Source organism: Sapajus apella, unplaced genomic scaffold, assembly GCF_009761245.1.
Source record: "Sapajus apella isolate SASKATOON/1434 unplaced genomic scaffold, GSC_monkey_1.0 scaffold12, whole genome shotgun sequence".
NCBI lineage: Eukaryota > Metazoa > Chordata > Mammalia > Primates > Cebidae > Sapajus > Sapajus apella.
This window is the reverse complement of record NW_022436952.1, coordinates 17,449,312-17,467,226: the sequence shown is the minus strand read 5'-3', so window position 1 is coordinate 17,467,226 and position 17,915 is coordinate 17,449,312. Positions and strand designations below refer to the sequence as shown.

At 39.5% G+C, this 17,915-nt stretch overlaps 1 protein-coding gene across 19 annotated transcripts in view; it reads right to left on the bottom strand.

Annotated features, from left to right (window-relative positions):
* NCOR1 (nuclear receptor corepressor 1) overlaps positions 1 to 17,915 on the bottom strand; it is a 183,766-nt gene that overhangs the window by 23,574 nt on the left and 142,277 nt on the right. For 14 of the 19 annotated variants that reach the window (XM_032280184.1, XM_032280179.1, XM_032280187.1 and 11 more), the window contains 9 exons: positions 17,035 to 17,262; positions 14,595 to 14,804; positions 13,677 to 13,826; positions 12,554 to 12,667; positions 9,006 to 9,171; positions 8,307 to 8,800; positions 5,739 to 5,867; positions 5,155 to 5,312; positions 4,770 to 4,993 (listed from right to left, as the gene is read on the bottom strand). In XM_032280184.1, the coding sequence (XP_032136075.1) occupies positions 4,770 to 4,993; positions 5,155 to 5,312; positions 5,739 to 5,867; positions 8,307 to 8,800; positions 9,006 to 9,171; positions 12,554 to 12,667; positions 13,677 to 13,826; positions 14,595 to 14,804; positions 17,035 to 17,262 (1,873 nt within the window). The remainder of the gene's footprint in view (positions 1 to 4,769; positions 4,994 to 5,154; positions 5,313 to 5,738; positions 5,868 to 8,306; positions 8,801 to 9,005; positions 9,172 to 12,553; positions 12,668 to 13,676; positions 13,827 to 14,594; positions 14,805 to 17,034; positions 17,263 to 17,915) is intronic. The other 5 variants (XM_032280196.1, XM_032280198.1, XM_032280186.1 and 2 more) reach the window with 3 other exon arrangements.

Here is a 17,915-nt window from a genome sequence, read left to right as displayed (position 1 = left end):
AAAAAACAAAAAACAAACAAAAAAGCTATCCACCACAATGAAGTAGTTTTATCCCTAATATGCAAGGTTGGTTCAATATACATAGATCTCAAGAGATTCAGAAATGGCTTTCAATAAAATTCAATACCCTTTAATGTTAAAAACTCTCAGTAAACTAGGTATTAAAGAAGGATGCCTCAACATAATATAAGAGCCATAAATAAAAACCCACAGCTAACATCAAACTGAATGGGGAAAGCTAGAAGTGTTCCTCCTGAAAGTCAGCACAAGACAAGGATGCCCTCTGTCACCACTTTTATTCAACATCCTATTGGAAATCATGGCCAGGGTGATCAGGCAAGAGAAAGAAAGAAAGGGCATCCAAATAGGAAGAAAGGAAGTCAAACTATCTCTGTTTGCAGAGGACATAATCCTCTATCTAGAAAACTGCATAGACTCAGCCCCAAAGCTCCTAAAGCTGATAAACAACTTCAGCAAAGTCTCAGGGTACAACATCAATATGCAAAAAATCACTAGCATTCCTATACACCAACAAGAGTCAAGCTGACAGCCAAGTAAGGAATGCAATTTGATTCACAACTGCCACAAAAAGAATAAAATACCTAGGAATACAGCTAACCAGGGAGGTGAAAGATCTCTGCAAGGAGAACTACAAAACACTTCTAAAAAAAATAAAAGATGACATAAACAAATGAACAAACATTCCATGCTCATGGATAGGAATAATCAATATTGTTAAAATGGCCACACTGCCCAAAGCAGTTTACAGATTCAATGCTATTCCTATTAAACTAACAAGGACATTCTTCACAGAACTAAAAAACGACAATTTTAAAATTCATATAGATCCAAAAAAAAGAGCCCAAACAGCCAAGGCAATATTAAACAAAAAGAACAAAGCTGTAGGCGTCACACTACCTGCTTCAAACTATAATACAGGACTATAGTAACCAAAACAGCATGGTACTGGTACAAAAATAAGACACACAGATCAATGGAACAGAATAGAGAACCCATAAATGAGGTCTCACACCTACAACTATCTGATTTTTTACAAACCTGACAAAAACAAGCAATGAGGAAAAGATTCCCTATCAATAAATGGTGCTGGGATAACTAGATATCACATGCAGAAGATTAAAACTGGGCCCCTTCTTGCTGGGTGGGGTGGCTCTTGCCTGTAATCCCAGCACTTTGGGAGGCCGAGGGTGGGTGGATCACCTGAGGTCAGGAGTTTGAGACCAACCTGGCCAAGCTGGTGAAACCCTGTCTCTACTATAAATACAAAAATTAGCTGGGCATGGTGGTGGGTGCCTGTAATCCCAGCTACTCAGGAGGCTGGGGCAGGAGAATCACTTGAACCTGGGAGGCAGAGGTTTCAGTGAATCAAGATCACGCTACTACATTCCAGCCTGGGCAACAAGACTAAATTCCGTCTCAAAGAAAAAAAAAAAAAAAAGTACCCCTTCTTTATACCATATTTTAAAATTAACTCAAGATGGACTAAAGACTTAAATGTTTTAAAAAAAGCAAAAACAAAAACAAAAAACTATAAAAACCTTGGAAGATAACCTAGGAAATACCTTTCAGGACATAGGCAGAGACAAAGATTTCTAACGAAAACAACTGCAACAAAAGCAAAAATTGACAAGTGGGATCTAATTAAACTAAAGAGCTTCTGCACAGCAAAGGAAACTAACAACAGAGTGAACAGACAATCTACAGAATGGGAGAAAAATTTTGCAAACTATGCATCTGACAAGGTCTAATATCCAGCAATGTATAAACAGCTTAAACAAATTTAAGAAAAAAAACAACTCCATTAAAGAGTGGGCAAAGTGAGTGTGGTGGCGTGTGCCTGTAATCCCAGCTACTTGGGAGGCTGAGGTGGGAGAATCACCTGTTACCTGGGAGGCTGAGGCTGCACCACTGAAATCCAGCCTGGGCAACAAGAATGAGACTCTGTCTCAAAGCAAACAAAAAAGAGTAGGCAAAGGACATGAACAGATACTTTCCAAAAGAAGACATAAATGCAGCCAAGAAGCATATGGAAAAAAAAAAAAGCTCAGTATCACTGACCATTAGAGAAGTGCAAATCAAACAAGGCACAGGGGCTCACGCCTGTAATCCCACCACTTTGGGAAGCTGAGGCAGGTGGATCAGCTGAGGTCAGAGTTCAAGACCAGCTTGGCCAACATAGTGAAACCCCATCTCTACTAAAAGTACAAAAATTAGCCGGGCATGGTGGCAGGCACCTGTAATCCCAGCTACTTGGGAGGCTAAGGCAGGAGAATAGCTTGAACCCAGGAGGCAGAAGTTACAGTGAGTTAATATTGCACCACTGCACTCCAGCTTTGGCGACACGACAAGACTCTGTCTCAAAAAAATAAATAAATAAATAAAAGAGAGAGAAATGCAAATCAAAACCACAATAAGACACCATCTCACGCCATCAGAATGGCTATTAAAAAGTGAAAAAATAACAGATCCTGGAAAGGTTGTGGAGAAATGGAACACTTATACACTGTTGGTGGGAGTGTAAATTAGTTCAACCACCACGAAAGACACTGTGTTGATTTCTCAAAAACCTAAATACAGAACTACCATTCAACCCACAATCCCATTACTGGTATATACCCAAAGAAATATAAATCGTTCTATTATAAAGACACATGTGTGTGTATGTTCACTGTAGCACTCACTATTCACAACAGCAAAGACATGGAATCAACCCAAATGCCCATCAGTGATTGATTGGATAAAGAAAATGTGGTACATATACACCACGGAATACCAAGGAGCCATTAAAAAGAATGAGCTCCTGTCCTTTTCAGGGACATGGATGGAGCTGGAGGCCCTTATCCTTAGCAAACTAATGCAGGAACAGAAAACCAAATACCACATGTTCTCACTTATAAGTGGGAGCTAAATGATGAGAACACGCAGACACATAGAGGATAAAAACACACACTGAGGCCTATCGGAGGGTGGAGGTTGGGAGGAGGCGGTGGCTCAGGAAAAAATAACATGAGTTCAGGCTTAATACCTGGGTGACAAAATAATCTTTACAACAAACTGCCACGACACAAGTTTACCTATATAATAAACCTGCACATGTGCTCCTGAACTTAAAATGAAAGTTAAATAAATAAATAAAAATAAAAATCAGTTGATGCTGTTTTCAAACACCACAGATTATGTAAACATTTTCATCAGGAATGGACCATGACACTACTACAGAGTTTTCAATTTTTCCTTGATAATTGCATTTCTTTTTTTTTGTTTGTTTTGTTTTGGCCAAAAGAGAATAAATGTGCTTTCATCTTATCCTTAAAGTTATCCAACTTCAAATGACTAAGTACGAAATTTGCTTCAAAATTATCCAGTTTGGGGGTTAGGCCAAGCGGGGATAAAAATGAAACAAAACTCATCATACACTGATGATTACCAAAATTGGGTGATGGAAACTTAGAAGTGTATTATATTGTTCTCTCTTACTTTCGTATGTATTTGAAAACTTCCACAACAAAATGTTTTCTTAAAAAAGAAGACCATCTAGCTTCTTATCTATATTTTTCTTTCTGCTCTTTGCTTACTTTGATGGCTTGGTAGCTAGGCTGGAGAATACTTCTGCTACAAATTTCTGTTTTTCAGGCTCTGAGCCATGGCTTCCACTACTCTGGCTCACCTGTCCTCTATATCTACGGGGTATCTGCCAGAATCTTTGATCTGCTAATAGCTGTCTTGTTCTCAGCATTTTTCAGCTCTGTCACCCAGGCTGGAGTGCAGTGGCACAATCTCGGCTCAATGTAACCTCTGCCTCCTCTCTCAAGTTCAAGCGATTCTTCCACCTCAGCCTCCAGAGTAGTTAAGATTACAGGCTATTATGCCCAGCTAATTTTTTTGTATTTTGTAGAGACGGGGTTTCAGCATGTTGACCAGGCTGGTCTTGAGCTCCTAACCTCAGATGATTTGTCCACTTCGCCCTCCCAAAGTGCTGGGATTATAGGCATGAGCCACTGTGCCTGGCCTTCTCAGCATTCTTAAATTTACTTCCCTTTGTACTTGGTAGTGATAATGTAACACATGCTAATATTGAGTCTACCACTTTAAAGCAAATATCCTGTGTCCACTTTTATTTTAACCAATCACAGAATATAAGAAGATATGCTCTTTATCAGAGAGCCCTGCCATATAACATGTTTCCACCCATGATGCCACTATTGACTTCCCTTTCCTTTATTTAATGTCACCTTTTTTTTTTTTTTTTAAGTTTTGTAGAGGTGAGATCTCACTGTGTTGCCCAGGCTGGTCTCAAATTCCTGGGCTCAAGCAATCCTCCTACCTCAGCCTCCCAAAGTGCTGGCATTATAAGTATGAGCCACTGTATCCGGCCAATATCACCTTCTTAAACCTCTACTGATACTGATCCAGTAGAAACCATTGAGACAGATAAATATGAGAGGTATTACACGGAAGAGTCACTCAAGTGTCCCTAAACCACTACCAAATTACACATTCTTCTTAACTGTCTTTACAAACCAACAAACCATTCAACTTTTGAATATACATTAAAAAGACGCAGTACCAAATGCCAAGACAGCGGACCTTCTAAGAATAATATTCAAGAGAAAAAACCTCATTTACAATTTCCTAGGAATAAAGGCAAACGAACTTTAGTTGTGAGAAACACATTCCTTATCCTGTAGATACATTCCATTTGTTTCACTGTTGGGAAATTTATATATAATTTGAAATAAAGATCATACCTTCCCCTGGATTTGTCCACAAGATTTTCTGGAGAGACTCTTGAACCTGGTCTTTGATGATGGACAGACTGAACCTGGGATTCTGGGCTGTAACGGTTTGACGTTTTAGTCCTCACAGGTGTAGACACCAAAGAGGATGGTGAGTTCTGGAATGTAGGATTAGGAGGCTGCTGGGGAGTCTGCGAGGAAACTTGATTTCTAGCAAAATCTTGTGTGATAATTTGCTGTGAATGAGAAAAGAAGGAAGTGGTAAAACTCACTGAGTACTTACAAAAAAAAGTATTAAGAAATCTAGATATCTTTATTATAATTTTCTTCTTCTACATGAAATTTGCTTTCTGCATGATCAAAAAAGAAAAATTAATAAGAATAATGAAAAACTTACACAGATGTGATCAGCAAGTGTGATCAGCCGATGGGTCCTAGGCACTTGCCCCATTCCCTCTGCCTGTGAAGAAGGGGGCAACTGTTGTTGGGGAGATGGTGATTCCTGCTGTGGTCGATAGTGAGGTAATGGTCCTTCATATTGTCTGGTAGGATCATCTAGTAGAGAACATAGATGTCTTACTCCAGGAATGCCCATGCCTTTCACTCATTATCAAAGGTTAAATATAATTCAGAAGAACACATGAAAGGGTGTGGTACATAGCTGCAAACAAAGAACTTATCTTAATTTTGGAAAAAATATTATTCACTGACAGAAGTCTGAGGACTAATAGAATAAAATATAAATGCAGAAGTACGCAAACAAATTTAATATAAATTATTTTCTGTATAATTAAAAAATAAAGAATCGATAGCTGAAAAGTTGTTTTTCACTAGTTTAATGTTAAATGTTTCTAAAGCAGGCTCGTATAAGATTACCTTAAACAAAACAAGTTATTTCTTAACATGGTCTAGACAGATAATTAGAAGCAAATGATAAACACAAATAAGAAAACACGTAAATGGTGGCTTAAAAAGACATACTTTCAGCTTGATTTGCCTTAACAACCTCTGGCTGATAGGTCTGCAGCTTTTCCTGGGGTGGTGCAGGCGAGCTGGCAGGACTTATCACCTCAATAGCATCGCTAGGTGTTTCATACCTGTGAGAAGATACTTTAAGAAAAGAAAATCTGATTTTAAAACTAATCCTAGGAAAAGTTTCTAAAGACTAAGTTCTTCAAACCTATAGCATATTTCAATTCTGATCAACCACGTTCATTGGTATCCAGGTTAATGACGGTTTTCTGAAGTTTTACGGGCTTTCAGACATGTTTTAACACCCAATAATAAACACTGAAATGAGCTAGAACAGAGAAGATTTATGATGTTTTCCTGGGAGCTGGAAAAGAAATCACCAGGGAAACATTTATGAGAATAAATTAATTAACAAATGAGGGAGTAGATCTCAATAATTGATTCCAATAATTCCAATTCTGTGGGTCATTCTGTTCTTACAAAAACACTGAGGCTATAAAGCTGTTTCATTCACTACCATAATGATTTTAAAGCTATGGATTACATAACACCATATAACGATTTTCTCAAATAACTGGAGTATTGCTAACAGTTATTTGCTAACAGTTACTCCAAATAGTAATTATTTTTTAGAACCATGTTACATTGTGAAAATAACCAGAAATGGTAGGGAATATCTGAAGTGAAGTATATTCCCAGAAAGGGAAGATGTCAACCAACTCTGGAGGATGCCCACATCAGAGTCCTCTAAGACGCAGAGGGGCTAAGTGGTGGGGCTGACAGGCAGCTTCTCACAGTCCTGCTATGGCCTCATAGCTGACAGTTGGAGAGAGGCAGATGTAACCACCTGCTCAGGAACTTCTGCATTCAGAAGGCTCTTCACATCCACAAACTACACTACAGAATCTGAGAGCACTGTCAGAATTCCAAAGGGTACATGGGCCTGGCTGGACACAGATGTAGCAGGTGGGGATGAACTCTGCTCCCTAGCCACCACCTGCTCCTCTGGTACTCAACAGTCCTTCCTACCCCACCAGGTCATGGAAACTGCCACTACTTGGGTTTTAGTACACTTAGGAGATTGGAAACTTGATAAATGGGTCACAAACGATCATTGAGAAACTAAAATATCTATATTCTAAGTAGTTTACAGTAATTTGTGACTTTTGTATCCACTGTTACTCATCACTCTTTATGTATTCAACATCCTAATTCTGCTTACAACTTCCAATATTCACTCAGTAAGTCTAATTCCAAACTGTGTTCACATTGCTCTTGAAGCCTTAAGGGGAAAGACTATGAAAATGAACTTCACCTTCAGGATTAGGGAGGCTCTCAAGAGTCAAACTGAAAACCTCACTGAAGAACTGTACATAGCCTGTGGACACCATGGAATTCACTGACCAGTGATAAAAAAGACTACCACATACAGAGACATGGACACTCAGAAAAGATGAACTTTCTGTTTTCACACCTTCTGAAAACCAAATTTTTAGAGCAAGATTTGGTTTCTGATGCAAACGGAAAAGAAATGTTTAATCCAGTGATTAAGGAATCCGTGTGTTATACCATTCAATGAGCCTGGGTGAGATCTCCCAGTGTGCTGGTGACTTCCCTTCAAAAACCCTATTCATACAACTGCAAAATATTTCTCAGCTAGCAATTTTCTGCAAGCAGAAAATCTATATTGCAGATTTTCCTAATCTCAGGCTAAAAGAAGTCTTTTGTCTACACACTACTATCCTCTCTCTCTAAAAGCCTCACCAATGGGGTAGATGTGACCCAAACAAATTATAATTAAACTAGTGGATATTTTTAAAGGGAACTGCACATTGCATTCTGGAGCATAAGAAATAATTTTTTTTCATGATCTCTAACACTACTAAATTTATTCAATGGAGATAACAGAAACATGGCTATACAGGATTAAATTACTTCTTGGTAGATGCTTATTTAAATACCTGCTTGTTCTTTCTGCAATTCTACATAGAATTGAAGCAGTAGTTTAAAAGAAAATTTAAAATATAACTTTTCTAGCATTTTAATGTAGTATTAGATTTGCAGGGTAGCCATCACAATGACTAACCAGATTTGAACAAAATCCAACTTGCAAGAAAGATGCAATGTAAATACCAATCACCAATAATAAGGTAGTCTCTTAAAAAATCTTTTAAAAATCTGTGTCTTAGAAAAAGGATATTCGAGGCTTTGGGGTATTGGCATAAATATAAAACCATGTCCTAGCAAATGCTTCCTGAGAAATTGCACCTCAGTAGCACAGAGCCTGGCCATATATCCATTACCTTTCAAATGCCTAAATAGGTTAATAAGGTCTGCTTTCTACTTTTCAAATTTAATTACATAAATAGTACAGTTTTCTTGTGGAAAATATATTGATATGCTTATATGTAGGAAACTGGGGATATTTAATCATAAAAACAGCAAAAGATACATTTTTGCATTACATTTACTATCAAGCATTAGGATTTTTAAATACCATAGAGTTTGCTTGACCTAAAGAAAAAAGTAATTCTTTACTCAGACATCACATTGTGAAACTCAGATTGAGATACATACAGCTACTAGAAGAGTCTGAACTTTGAGAGCCACGTTCCCTCGCATCCTTGTCCGAGGCAATTTGCCGGGTGATGATCACGTCTATGAAGTTAGCTGCAGTAATGGTAGTCTTCCCTCGGGTCCTTAGCTCTTCCTCATATCTGGATTTTGGAGGAGGCCCTTTATCTTTCCCAGCCTCAGAATAAACTACTGAAGAATGAGGCTGGGGCTTGCCACTTGGAAAGGCTGAAGAAGTGTATAAACACTGAACAGATCTCTTCTCCACCTCCAGGGTTTTCTGCTCTAGCTGCTGCTGTTCACTAACTGCTGCTGACCTGCTTCTCAAATTTTCTTCTAACCTGGCAGCTTCATGCTTACTCTCTTTTGTTTTGGACACATCCATCTGGGGTGCAGAAGCTGCAGCATCCACAAGAGCGGCCAGGGCATCCGCAGCAGTGTTGTAACGGGAGGATGGCAGACCTTGGCTTATTGAAGGGCCCGCAGCAGGCAGTGGCCTGTAAATAAAACCAAATCACAGCTCTGTGAAAGGAAGACCATTTACTGGGAATGCGGTGGGGAGATGGAAGGACAAACTGCAATTAAAAAAAAAAGGCTTTGTGGCACAGGGAGAAAAGTATGACTATACTTAGACTACTGCAGTCACAAATTTTAAAATGTATATGCAAGAGACTTTTGTCAAAATGTGTACAAGAGACTGACATGATTCGTAGCTGAGCAGTTGGATCCAAAGGTGTGATTACACTGGTTCCATTGGTTCCTTGGAAAACACTGGGTCTCTGTTGCAACATGGTCTCCTGAGTTCTTACTGAAGGGGAAGGGGAGCGAACATATCCGTGACTGCCAGGTCGGCCAGGCTGTTCTGAGCCTGCAGGGGCAGAAAGAAAAAGGAAGAAAGACATGAGGAGGAAGCTAGAGACAAAAGGAAGCAAGATTTATGGATTGTTTATTTCCTAATATACCTAAAGAGAAAAAAGGAAAACCAGACAAGAAACTTGATAGTCTACTTTCTGGCCTTTCCAGAAATATGTTCTAAAAGTTTCCCAATAAAAATACAATAAGGCAGGGCGCGGTGGCTCACGCCTGTAATCCCAGCACTTTGGGAGGCTGAGGCGGGCGGATCATGAGGTAAAGAGATTGAGACCATCCTGGCCAACATGGTGAAACCCCATCTCAATTAAAAAATACAAAAATTAGCTGGGCATGGTGGCATGTGCCTATAGTCCCAGCTACTCAGGAGGCTGAGGCAGGAGAATTGCTTAAACCCAAGAGGTGGAGGTTGGCAGTGAGCCAAGATCACACTACTGTACTGCAGCAGCCTGGTGACAGAGTGAGACTCCGTCTCAAGATACAATAAAACTACAGCAGTAACCTGAAATAAAACATCAGCTATCGTTTACTGTCATCTCCATTTCTCTGATAAATTTCAATCTTGATTTCGAAAATAAAACAGCACCAACAAGAAGTACTACTACAAAGCATTTCCTCAAACTCTAGTGCATATATGATTTCCAAAACCACATCAGGCACAACTTTCTAAGCATCATAATGAAAATAATATACCACTGCTATACTAGGGTTTGAGACTGTTTCATTCAACCACAGTTCACCCTGCTTCACTTCTTCAGTGTCCCCTTCACAGGTGACTCTTTCTCTCGGCAAGCTCTCTTTTGACATGGAATCATTCACATTATCCTCCCACAAAACTTGGCTCCAACCACTATACTTCTTCAATGTTTGATATATTTTTGTTCACTTAACTCTCTTAACTCTCCCATAACAAAATCAGAGCTTGGACTTGGTCAGAACTACTTCATGTAGAGATCTTGAATTCTTAAATCCCTCACTAATCACTTTCTTCTCAACCTCGTCTTGTTCTGTGTCCTCACTCCAACCTTCTAACACACTCACTGGCCTCCTAACACTAACAGTTTTGGCACACACCCCTCCTTCTCACAGACACCACCACCTCAGCCAGGCGTCTCAGCCGTTTTCTCCCTTCTGATCCATTCATCAGTTCTAATTAATATTTATTTTTTAAATTAAATTTTAAAATGTTTAAGAGACAACATCACACTGTCATCAGGATGGAGTGCAGTGGCACTCTATAGCTCACTGCAGCCTCAAACTCCTGGGCTCGAGGGGTCATCCCACTTCAGCCTCCTGAGTAGCTAGGACTACAGGTATGCACCACCACTCCTGGCTAACTTTATATATATATATATATATATATATTTTTTTTTTTTTTTTTTAGTGAGACAGGGTCTCACTATGTTGCTGAGGATAGTATTGAATTCCTGGCCTCAAGCAATCTTCCTACCTTGGCCTCCTGAGTAGCTGGGATTATAAGCATGAGCCACCATGGCCAGCTTATCTGAGTACTTCTATGGGATATTTTCCTAGACGTGGAATTACTAGACCAGAATATTTAAAACTTTTATCTCCTTTGAAGCTACACCAATTTATGCTGCCACTGCCAACATATGAGTGTCTGTTTCTGCAGAAACTCCAACACAATATTTATCAACTTTCTTACATGTCTGACACAGAAAAATGGTATCTTTGTGCCTTAAATATAAATTTTTCTCATCTATAGGATCACAAACATTTAAAAAATCTGTCTCTACCAAAGTTCTGTATCATTGTTTGAGGGTTTCTTAATTAAATCAATTTTCCATGTTTTATGCAATTAACATGCAATCAATATTACAGTTCTGCCTTACAATTCATTAAAGCATTTCCTATGGTCAATTCTTAAGTGATTTTTATTGTACACAGATAAAGATACATAGATAATCTTAGTATACATAGATTATACAAGATCCTCTGGGTGAAGTAGTTGTATCTAAATGTGTCTGAGCTTTGCAACCATCGAATTATTTAAGATAACACCTCAGAAATGATATTACCAGACCAAATATGATGACTCACTTTTGGGCTCCATCCATATATTGCCATTCATATTGACTTCGAAGGTTTGTTTCCTATGACAGTATCAATGTGACAACCTCCTGCCACTGTGCCCTTTGCTTCTGCCTCTTTCCCTCTGATCACATCTCTGCTTCCTTTTGCCTTGACCTAGATCAACTGTCCTGGTAATATCTAAAGACTGATCTACTCTTCATACTCTTGCCCCTTAGAAATCTCATTCAAGCCAGATCTTCAGCTCTTGCAAGTTGCCTCCTAAATCAGCATCACCAAGCTCTGTGTCTTCTTCTGAGTACCAGATCAGAGTATCTAACATACAGACATAGTCAATAATTTGATTTAATTAAAAGAACTGAAAAGGGCAAGTATACCATGGATAAAAAAGATTGCCCATGGACACATGAGACTAAGTATAGGTTGGGCATCCCAAATCTGAGTAAGAAATGCTCCAATATCTGAAACTTTTTGAGCTGACATGACACTCAGAGTAAACGCTCACTGGAGCACTTCAAATTTCATCATTTTTGGATTAGGGGTGTCCAACTGGCATAATGCCAATATTCCAAAATCTGAAAAAATCCTGGTTCTAAGCATTTGGGATATTCAATCCGTATGTCTAAAATCATTATCTCTTTGCTGTCTCTCATCATGCTGTATCTTTATTGCAGACTAATCTTGTTTCTCATCTCTTTCTCACTCCCCATATCCAGGTAAGTCCCTTTCAGTCTATAGTGACATTCTTCCCAGCAGTTCTTTCCTGGCCATTCCCAGTGTAAAGTATTCCAGGTGGCCATTAGCACACATAACTACTGACAGTCTCACTGGCCTTCTTGGACCAGCAATACCCTTCAGGGTTTTAATCCACCTATTCTACTCCTGTGTAAATGGCCCTCTGATCATGTCACCTGCCTTCTGAACACAACATTTCATTGTAATTCAAGATGCTACACAAGCTGCTAACTGTATTTTCCATTACCCTCTAAACTCAAGCTCAACAACATGTTTATATCTAGGAGTTTTTGCTAGGGTTGTTCTTTCAGCCTTCAAAGCTCTGTGACCAGTATCTTCAGGCCCAACTGCAGTCCACTGTTTGCACCAAATAAAAATGATACCTTCATCATGAAAACATGTTTCTGTGTAAAATTCATGTCTCTACCATCTCAGCTTCTACAGCATTTTCACCTGTTTTTCACTTGGGGCCTGTAATGATGTTGTCTTAGAATTTTTGTTTGCATCAAAATTTTTTGTGTGCAGCATTAAGCACAGCACACAGAACTGCCAAGATGTGTCCAGAGGATGGAAGAGCAATGCCTTTCACTGACCTGGCCGCAGGTAGAGATCGGAGGAAGCCGCAGCAATCCGCTCCCGCTCCTTCTCCCGCTCCCGTTCCCGTTCCCTCTCAGCACTTGCAGCAGCTGCAAGATGTGTTGGGTGTCCTGTAAAACACACACCTGCAGCTTAAAGATAAAAATGTCAACTCACTGAGTATATCAAACAATTCTAAAATTCTTAAGTGACTGAAAAATTTTCAAAGAGCTTCAAATTTGGGATAGGAGAAGTTTGTTTTGGCTGGGTGCGGTGGCTCACACCTGTAATCTCAGCACTTTGGGAGGTCAAGGCAGGTAGATCACTGGAAGCCAGGAGTTTGATACCAGCCTGGGCAACATAGTGAGAACCTGACTCTACTAAAAAGGCAAAAAAATTAGCCGGGTGTGGTGGTGCATGCCTGTAATCCCAGCTACTCCAGAGGCTGAGGCACGAGAATCTCTTCAACCTGGGACATGGAGGTTGCAGTGAGCTGAGATCATACCACTGCACTCCAGCCTGGGCAACAGAGCCAGACTCCATCTCCAAGAACAAACAAACAACAAAAACAAAACAAAACAAAAAAAGAAAAGGAAAAAAGAAAAAGTTTCTCATTATTAAGAGTTCTGGATAACAACTGCAGCATAACATAAGCTTTTAGGGCATTTCTAAGGTTTCTAGTGACAGTTGGCACATAAGAACTACTATTAAACGTTAAATGAAAAACAAGAAACTAGCTGGGCACAGTGGCTCGTGACTGTAATCCCAAAACTTTTAGGAGGACGAGGTGGGCAGATCATGAGGTCAGGAGATCGAGACCATCCTGCCTAACATGGTGAAACCCCATCTCTACTAAAAATACAAAAAATTAGCCAGGTATGGTGGTACATGCCTGTAGTCCCAGCTACTCAGGAGGCTGAGGCAGGAGAATCGCTTAAACCCGGGAGGCAGAGGTTGTGGTGAGCTGAGATTGCACCACTGCACTCCAGCCTGGGTGACAGAGCGACACTCTGTCGGAAAAAAAAAAAAAAAAAGAAAATAAAAATGAGGAAAAACTGCCCAAAATACCTTAAAAGGCTATGTTGTAAAAACGTGAACACACTTGTTCTATTAGAGAGATGTGTGACTGCAGAATCTTACCTGGAGACATGGAAGCAGAGTTGTATGGCCTGGGAGGGAAAGTAATCTGTGTACCAGGAATATAAGTGATTCTGTCCATGGGAGGAGTACTTGTTCCTCCTGGATGAGGCACTAAAATTGCTGGAGGCATATTGGTCAGGTCAATGATTCCTATCCAAAAGACAAATACAATTTATGGTAAGTGTTATTCTGTAGGTACAGAACCATACGTGACTTTTGGATTTTGTCTATCTCTATGAATCAAGGATAATTTAATATAAACAAAAATGTTTACTATCATCATTATTTTTTTAAGACATTCTTTAACTCTAGAAAAGGATGTTAAATACTCTACTCCACATCAGTAACCTCAAAGTATGGGCAGATTAAAAAGACAGAACAAACTTCTAAGACATCGATTACAAATACTCAGCACAAGGATTTGGTTTAATTTCAGTATTCATTAAAACACCTTGTTTCAATGTATGACTCTGGGCTAAAAAGTCTATGGGAAGAAGGATATAGAGTTCTTTTCTTTCTTTACATCATTCATTCAACAAGTTTTTTTTTTTTTGAGACGGAGTTTTGTTCTTGTTGCCCAGGCTGGAGTGCAACAGGGCAATCTCAGCTCACTGCAACCTCTGCCCCCCGGGTTCAAGTGATTCTCTTGCCGCAGCCTCCCAAGTAGCTGGGATCACAGGCATGTGCCACCATGCCCAGCTAATTTTGTATTTTTAGTAGCAATGGAGTTTCTCCATGTTGGTTGGGCTGGTCTTGAACTCCCGACCTCAGGTGATCCGCCCACCTCAGCCTCTCAAAGTGATGGGATTACAGACGTGAGCCACCGCGCACAGCCCCATTCAACAAGTATTTATTGAGTACCTAAAAAACACTGGGCAAACATAAATTCTATGAATTCTGAAATGCAAAGACACATACCTCTTGTTGCTGGGTATGGGAGACCCAGTGGCTGCTCTCTTGGGGATAGTCCTCGGGCCACATCTGGACGCAAGTTCACTTGCATCTGTTGTGAGGTAATGTAATCATTTAAGATTGTCTGTCTTGTGTTCTCCATTGCGTAAAGCTGATACTGACTTGGGTAACCTGGAGTTGGTGAAAGCTGTCTCTGAAACAGGTAAGCAGCCGCTGCTGATTGAGAGAATGAGAGAAAGGCAATGAGTTTTGTCCTGGCTGAAATGGATTTGCTAAACCCCATCTACAAATATCATGTGCTGAGCTACTGCACATGGAACTTTTACTTAGCTACAAGGATTAAGGTGGATTTATTTTAGACCTTGATATATCAGCAATATCAATTCTAATTCATTCTACTGTCTAAGATGTAATGGAAAAGGGGAAGGATAACAGTAGCTAAAAACTTTTCAAGTAGTTTTACTTTCAATCATTGACATGTAACTTCATTACATTTTTATCTGTCATCTGCAAGAGTTGCATTTGAAACTAAAATTATTTTTATAGCACTGATCATCCAATATAACCAATGAAATGTATATGAAACACTTTGTGGCAATCAATCAGCAACTTTACTCTCCAGGGAGTGAAAATTATTAAACTACAAGGATTTAATTAGCCCATGTGTATGGAGCAGAGAAAGGCAAACTTTTGACATAAAGAGCCAAATAGTAAATATTTTAGGCTTTGTGGGCCATTTCACATCTGTCACAGCTGCTCAACTTCATCACTGTGGCACAAAGAGGGCTAAAGAGAAAAGGAATAAATGGTGTGGCTGTGTCCTAATAAAACTTTATTTACAAACACGAGTGGCAACAGGATTTGGCCAAAAAGCTGTAGTTTTTCATGAGAGAATGACACAAGACATGAGGAAGGGTTAGATGTGGTAAAAAGTAGAAGATAATGTCTCTATCCTTGAAACATAATCCAACTCAGGCTCAAAAACAAGCAAATGAAACCACTACAAAATGAAGACTGATAAACACTAAACAGAAACTAGAAACATTCCATTTTGTCTGAGAACCTGAGTGACCTATTTTATATGTATATGTTCTCCTAGAAAAACAAATAACAAGTTTTCTGGAATATTTGCTTCCCCTTCATCTAGAAGGTAGGTAAGTCTGTCAGCTGACACAATCTGGGAGATAGTGCCCTAAGTAATAGGTATTGGGCTCCTCTGAAACAGTGTTGTCAAGCAACAAATAATTTGATGGTATTTACACAGCTTTTGGATATTTCCCACAGATACTCTGCTCTCATGAAATGTAAATAACCGTTAGAATTCTTACTTTCAAAATTTAGCATACTGGTAATGAAAAATTCTTCCCTAAGGACCAAAGTGAGACACATGTAGTCTGTGTCCTTATTTGCACCTGAAGGACGTTAAGTAATAAGCAAAGAGTAATTTAGGCCAGAGAAGAGGTCTGAACAGAAAACACGTTTGTGACTGGGCTCAGCCAATAGTGCCAAGGAAGAGCAAGGACTGCAACCTGGGAGGACAGGGTGCAGCCTCTGGTCCAGCAGATTATAATAGCCCATCCGAGCCTCTCTTAACCGACAGGTGTGACCGCTCCTCTCCCCTCCTTATGTAAAACACCAGGTTCTGTCTACCAATGTCAGTGGTGTTCCAAAGTTTCTTCCAGCTATACTTGTTACTAGAATTATGTAATTTAATGACATAATCCGTAAATCAAAGAAGAATGAAGAGTGGTTTCTCTGAAAACTAAGTTAATAGCTTTGGAAAGACTTGACAGGAGCTGAAACAGGTGTTGAATCTTATTCAAATTTATAAGACTGAAAAAAAAATCTAGAAGGATTTTTATTGCTTGGAAAGTGTCTTTACTTGGAAGTTCTAGCTTTACTTAAAAAAAGAAAAACCTGGAAATGTGCATTTCTTTTCTATAAGAAAGACAGTGAGGTTTAATCAATCATTTATGAAAAAGCCATGGCCTGTCTATGGCCATACCACCCGGAACGCGCCCAATCTCGTCTGATTTTGGAAGCTAAGCAGGGTTGGGCCTGGTTAGTACTAGGATGGGAAAAACCCTTGGCCTTAGATCAGAGTACTGGTAGATGAACGTCTATTTATGCTGTAAGTTAACATGTTTAAGGTATGCCTCTGTCATTTTAAAATAATTATTCAATTAACCCACTTTTTCAATTAGCTTTGCCAAGTGCCATCAGATCAGAGAGCTTTTCGTATACTATTCATTTTAGTTCTTTAATGGGTGCTTATAAGATTTTCTTTCTTGATCTGGGTACTGGTAGCATGGGGGCATTTAGTTTGTGAAAAATCATTGAGCTGTACATCAATGATACACATGCCATTGCACTATCACAGAAAGCTGAAAAGTCATACAGGTGGCATATTTCTTTGCCATAGATTGTCACTATATTTTGTGTTTACCAGGATCCAAAGCCCTGTGGAAAGGCATGGCTGGATCTAAGTGCGTGGGCAGGTGGCTCCGATAAACCTCTCCTGCAGCGCTGCCTCTGTGATGGGGATCAAACGGACTATGGCTCACGACAGGATCCACCCCAGGCACTGGAGACTTCGCTGGTATACTTTCCCTTTGGGTAGGGGTCAGTGTCGATTTCCTTTCATGATTGGTAGACTTGTTGGAAGAAATTGTAACTGGAAAAAAAGAGCCAATCCCACAAGTTCTTAAACTTGCAAAGTATAATATTTGTCCATTTCTCAACCATTCAAATACAGACTATATTTGTGTATTTTGATCTTCTCTTTCCCCTCAATATTTCATATTTAATATTGCAAAATACGAAAATGTAAAAAACTAGTAGAAACTGAGATCTGGAAAGTACTGCCACCTTTTGGATCATAGCACCAGTATTTTACATTAAAAATAAAATTCAGCTCTTCTTTAAATTTCATTATGAATGATTTTGTTGTTTGTATGACTTTAACATTCTAAATTATTTTGTCCCCACATGTAGTAAACTTCAATTTTCTCTCATTGCCTGTGTTATGCAACCTCCTTGCCACCCATTAACCACTAGTTTCACTAATTTCTCCTTCCTTCACCAAAGTCTATCTCCTCCCTACTCCAGCCTCTCCTCTTCTAAATGACGTTATTCAGAGCAGTCAGACTGTCCCACCAATACCTATATATTCAAACACTTATTAGCCATCACCCTCAATTTTTTTTTTTTTTTTTTTTTTGAGACGGAGTCTCCCTCTGTTGCCCAGGCTGAAGTGCAGTGGTGCGATCTCAGCTCACTGTAGCCTCCGCCTCCCAAGTTCAAGCGATTCTCCTGCCTCAGCCTCCT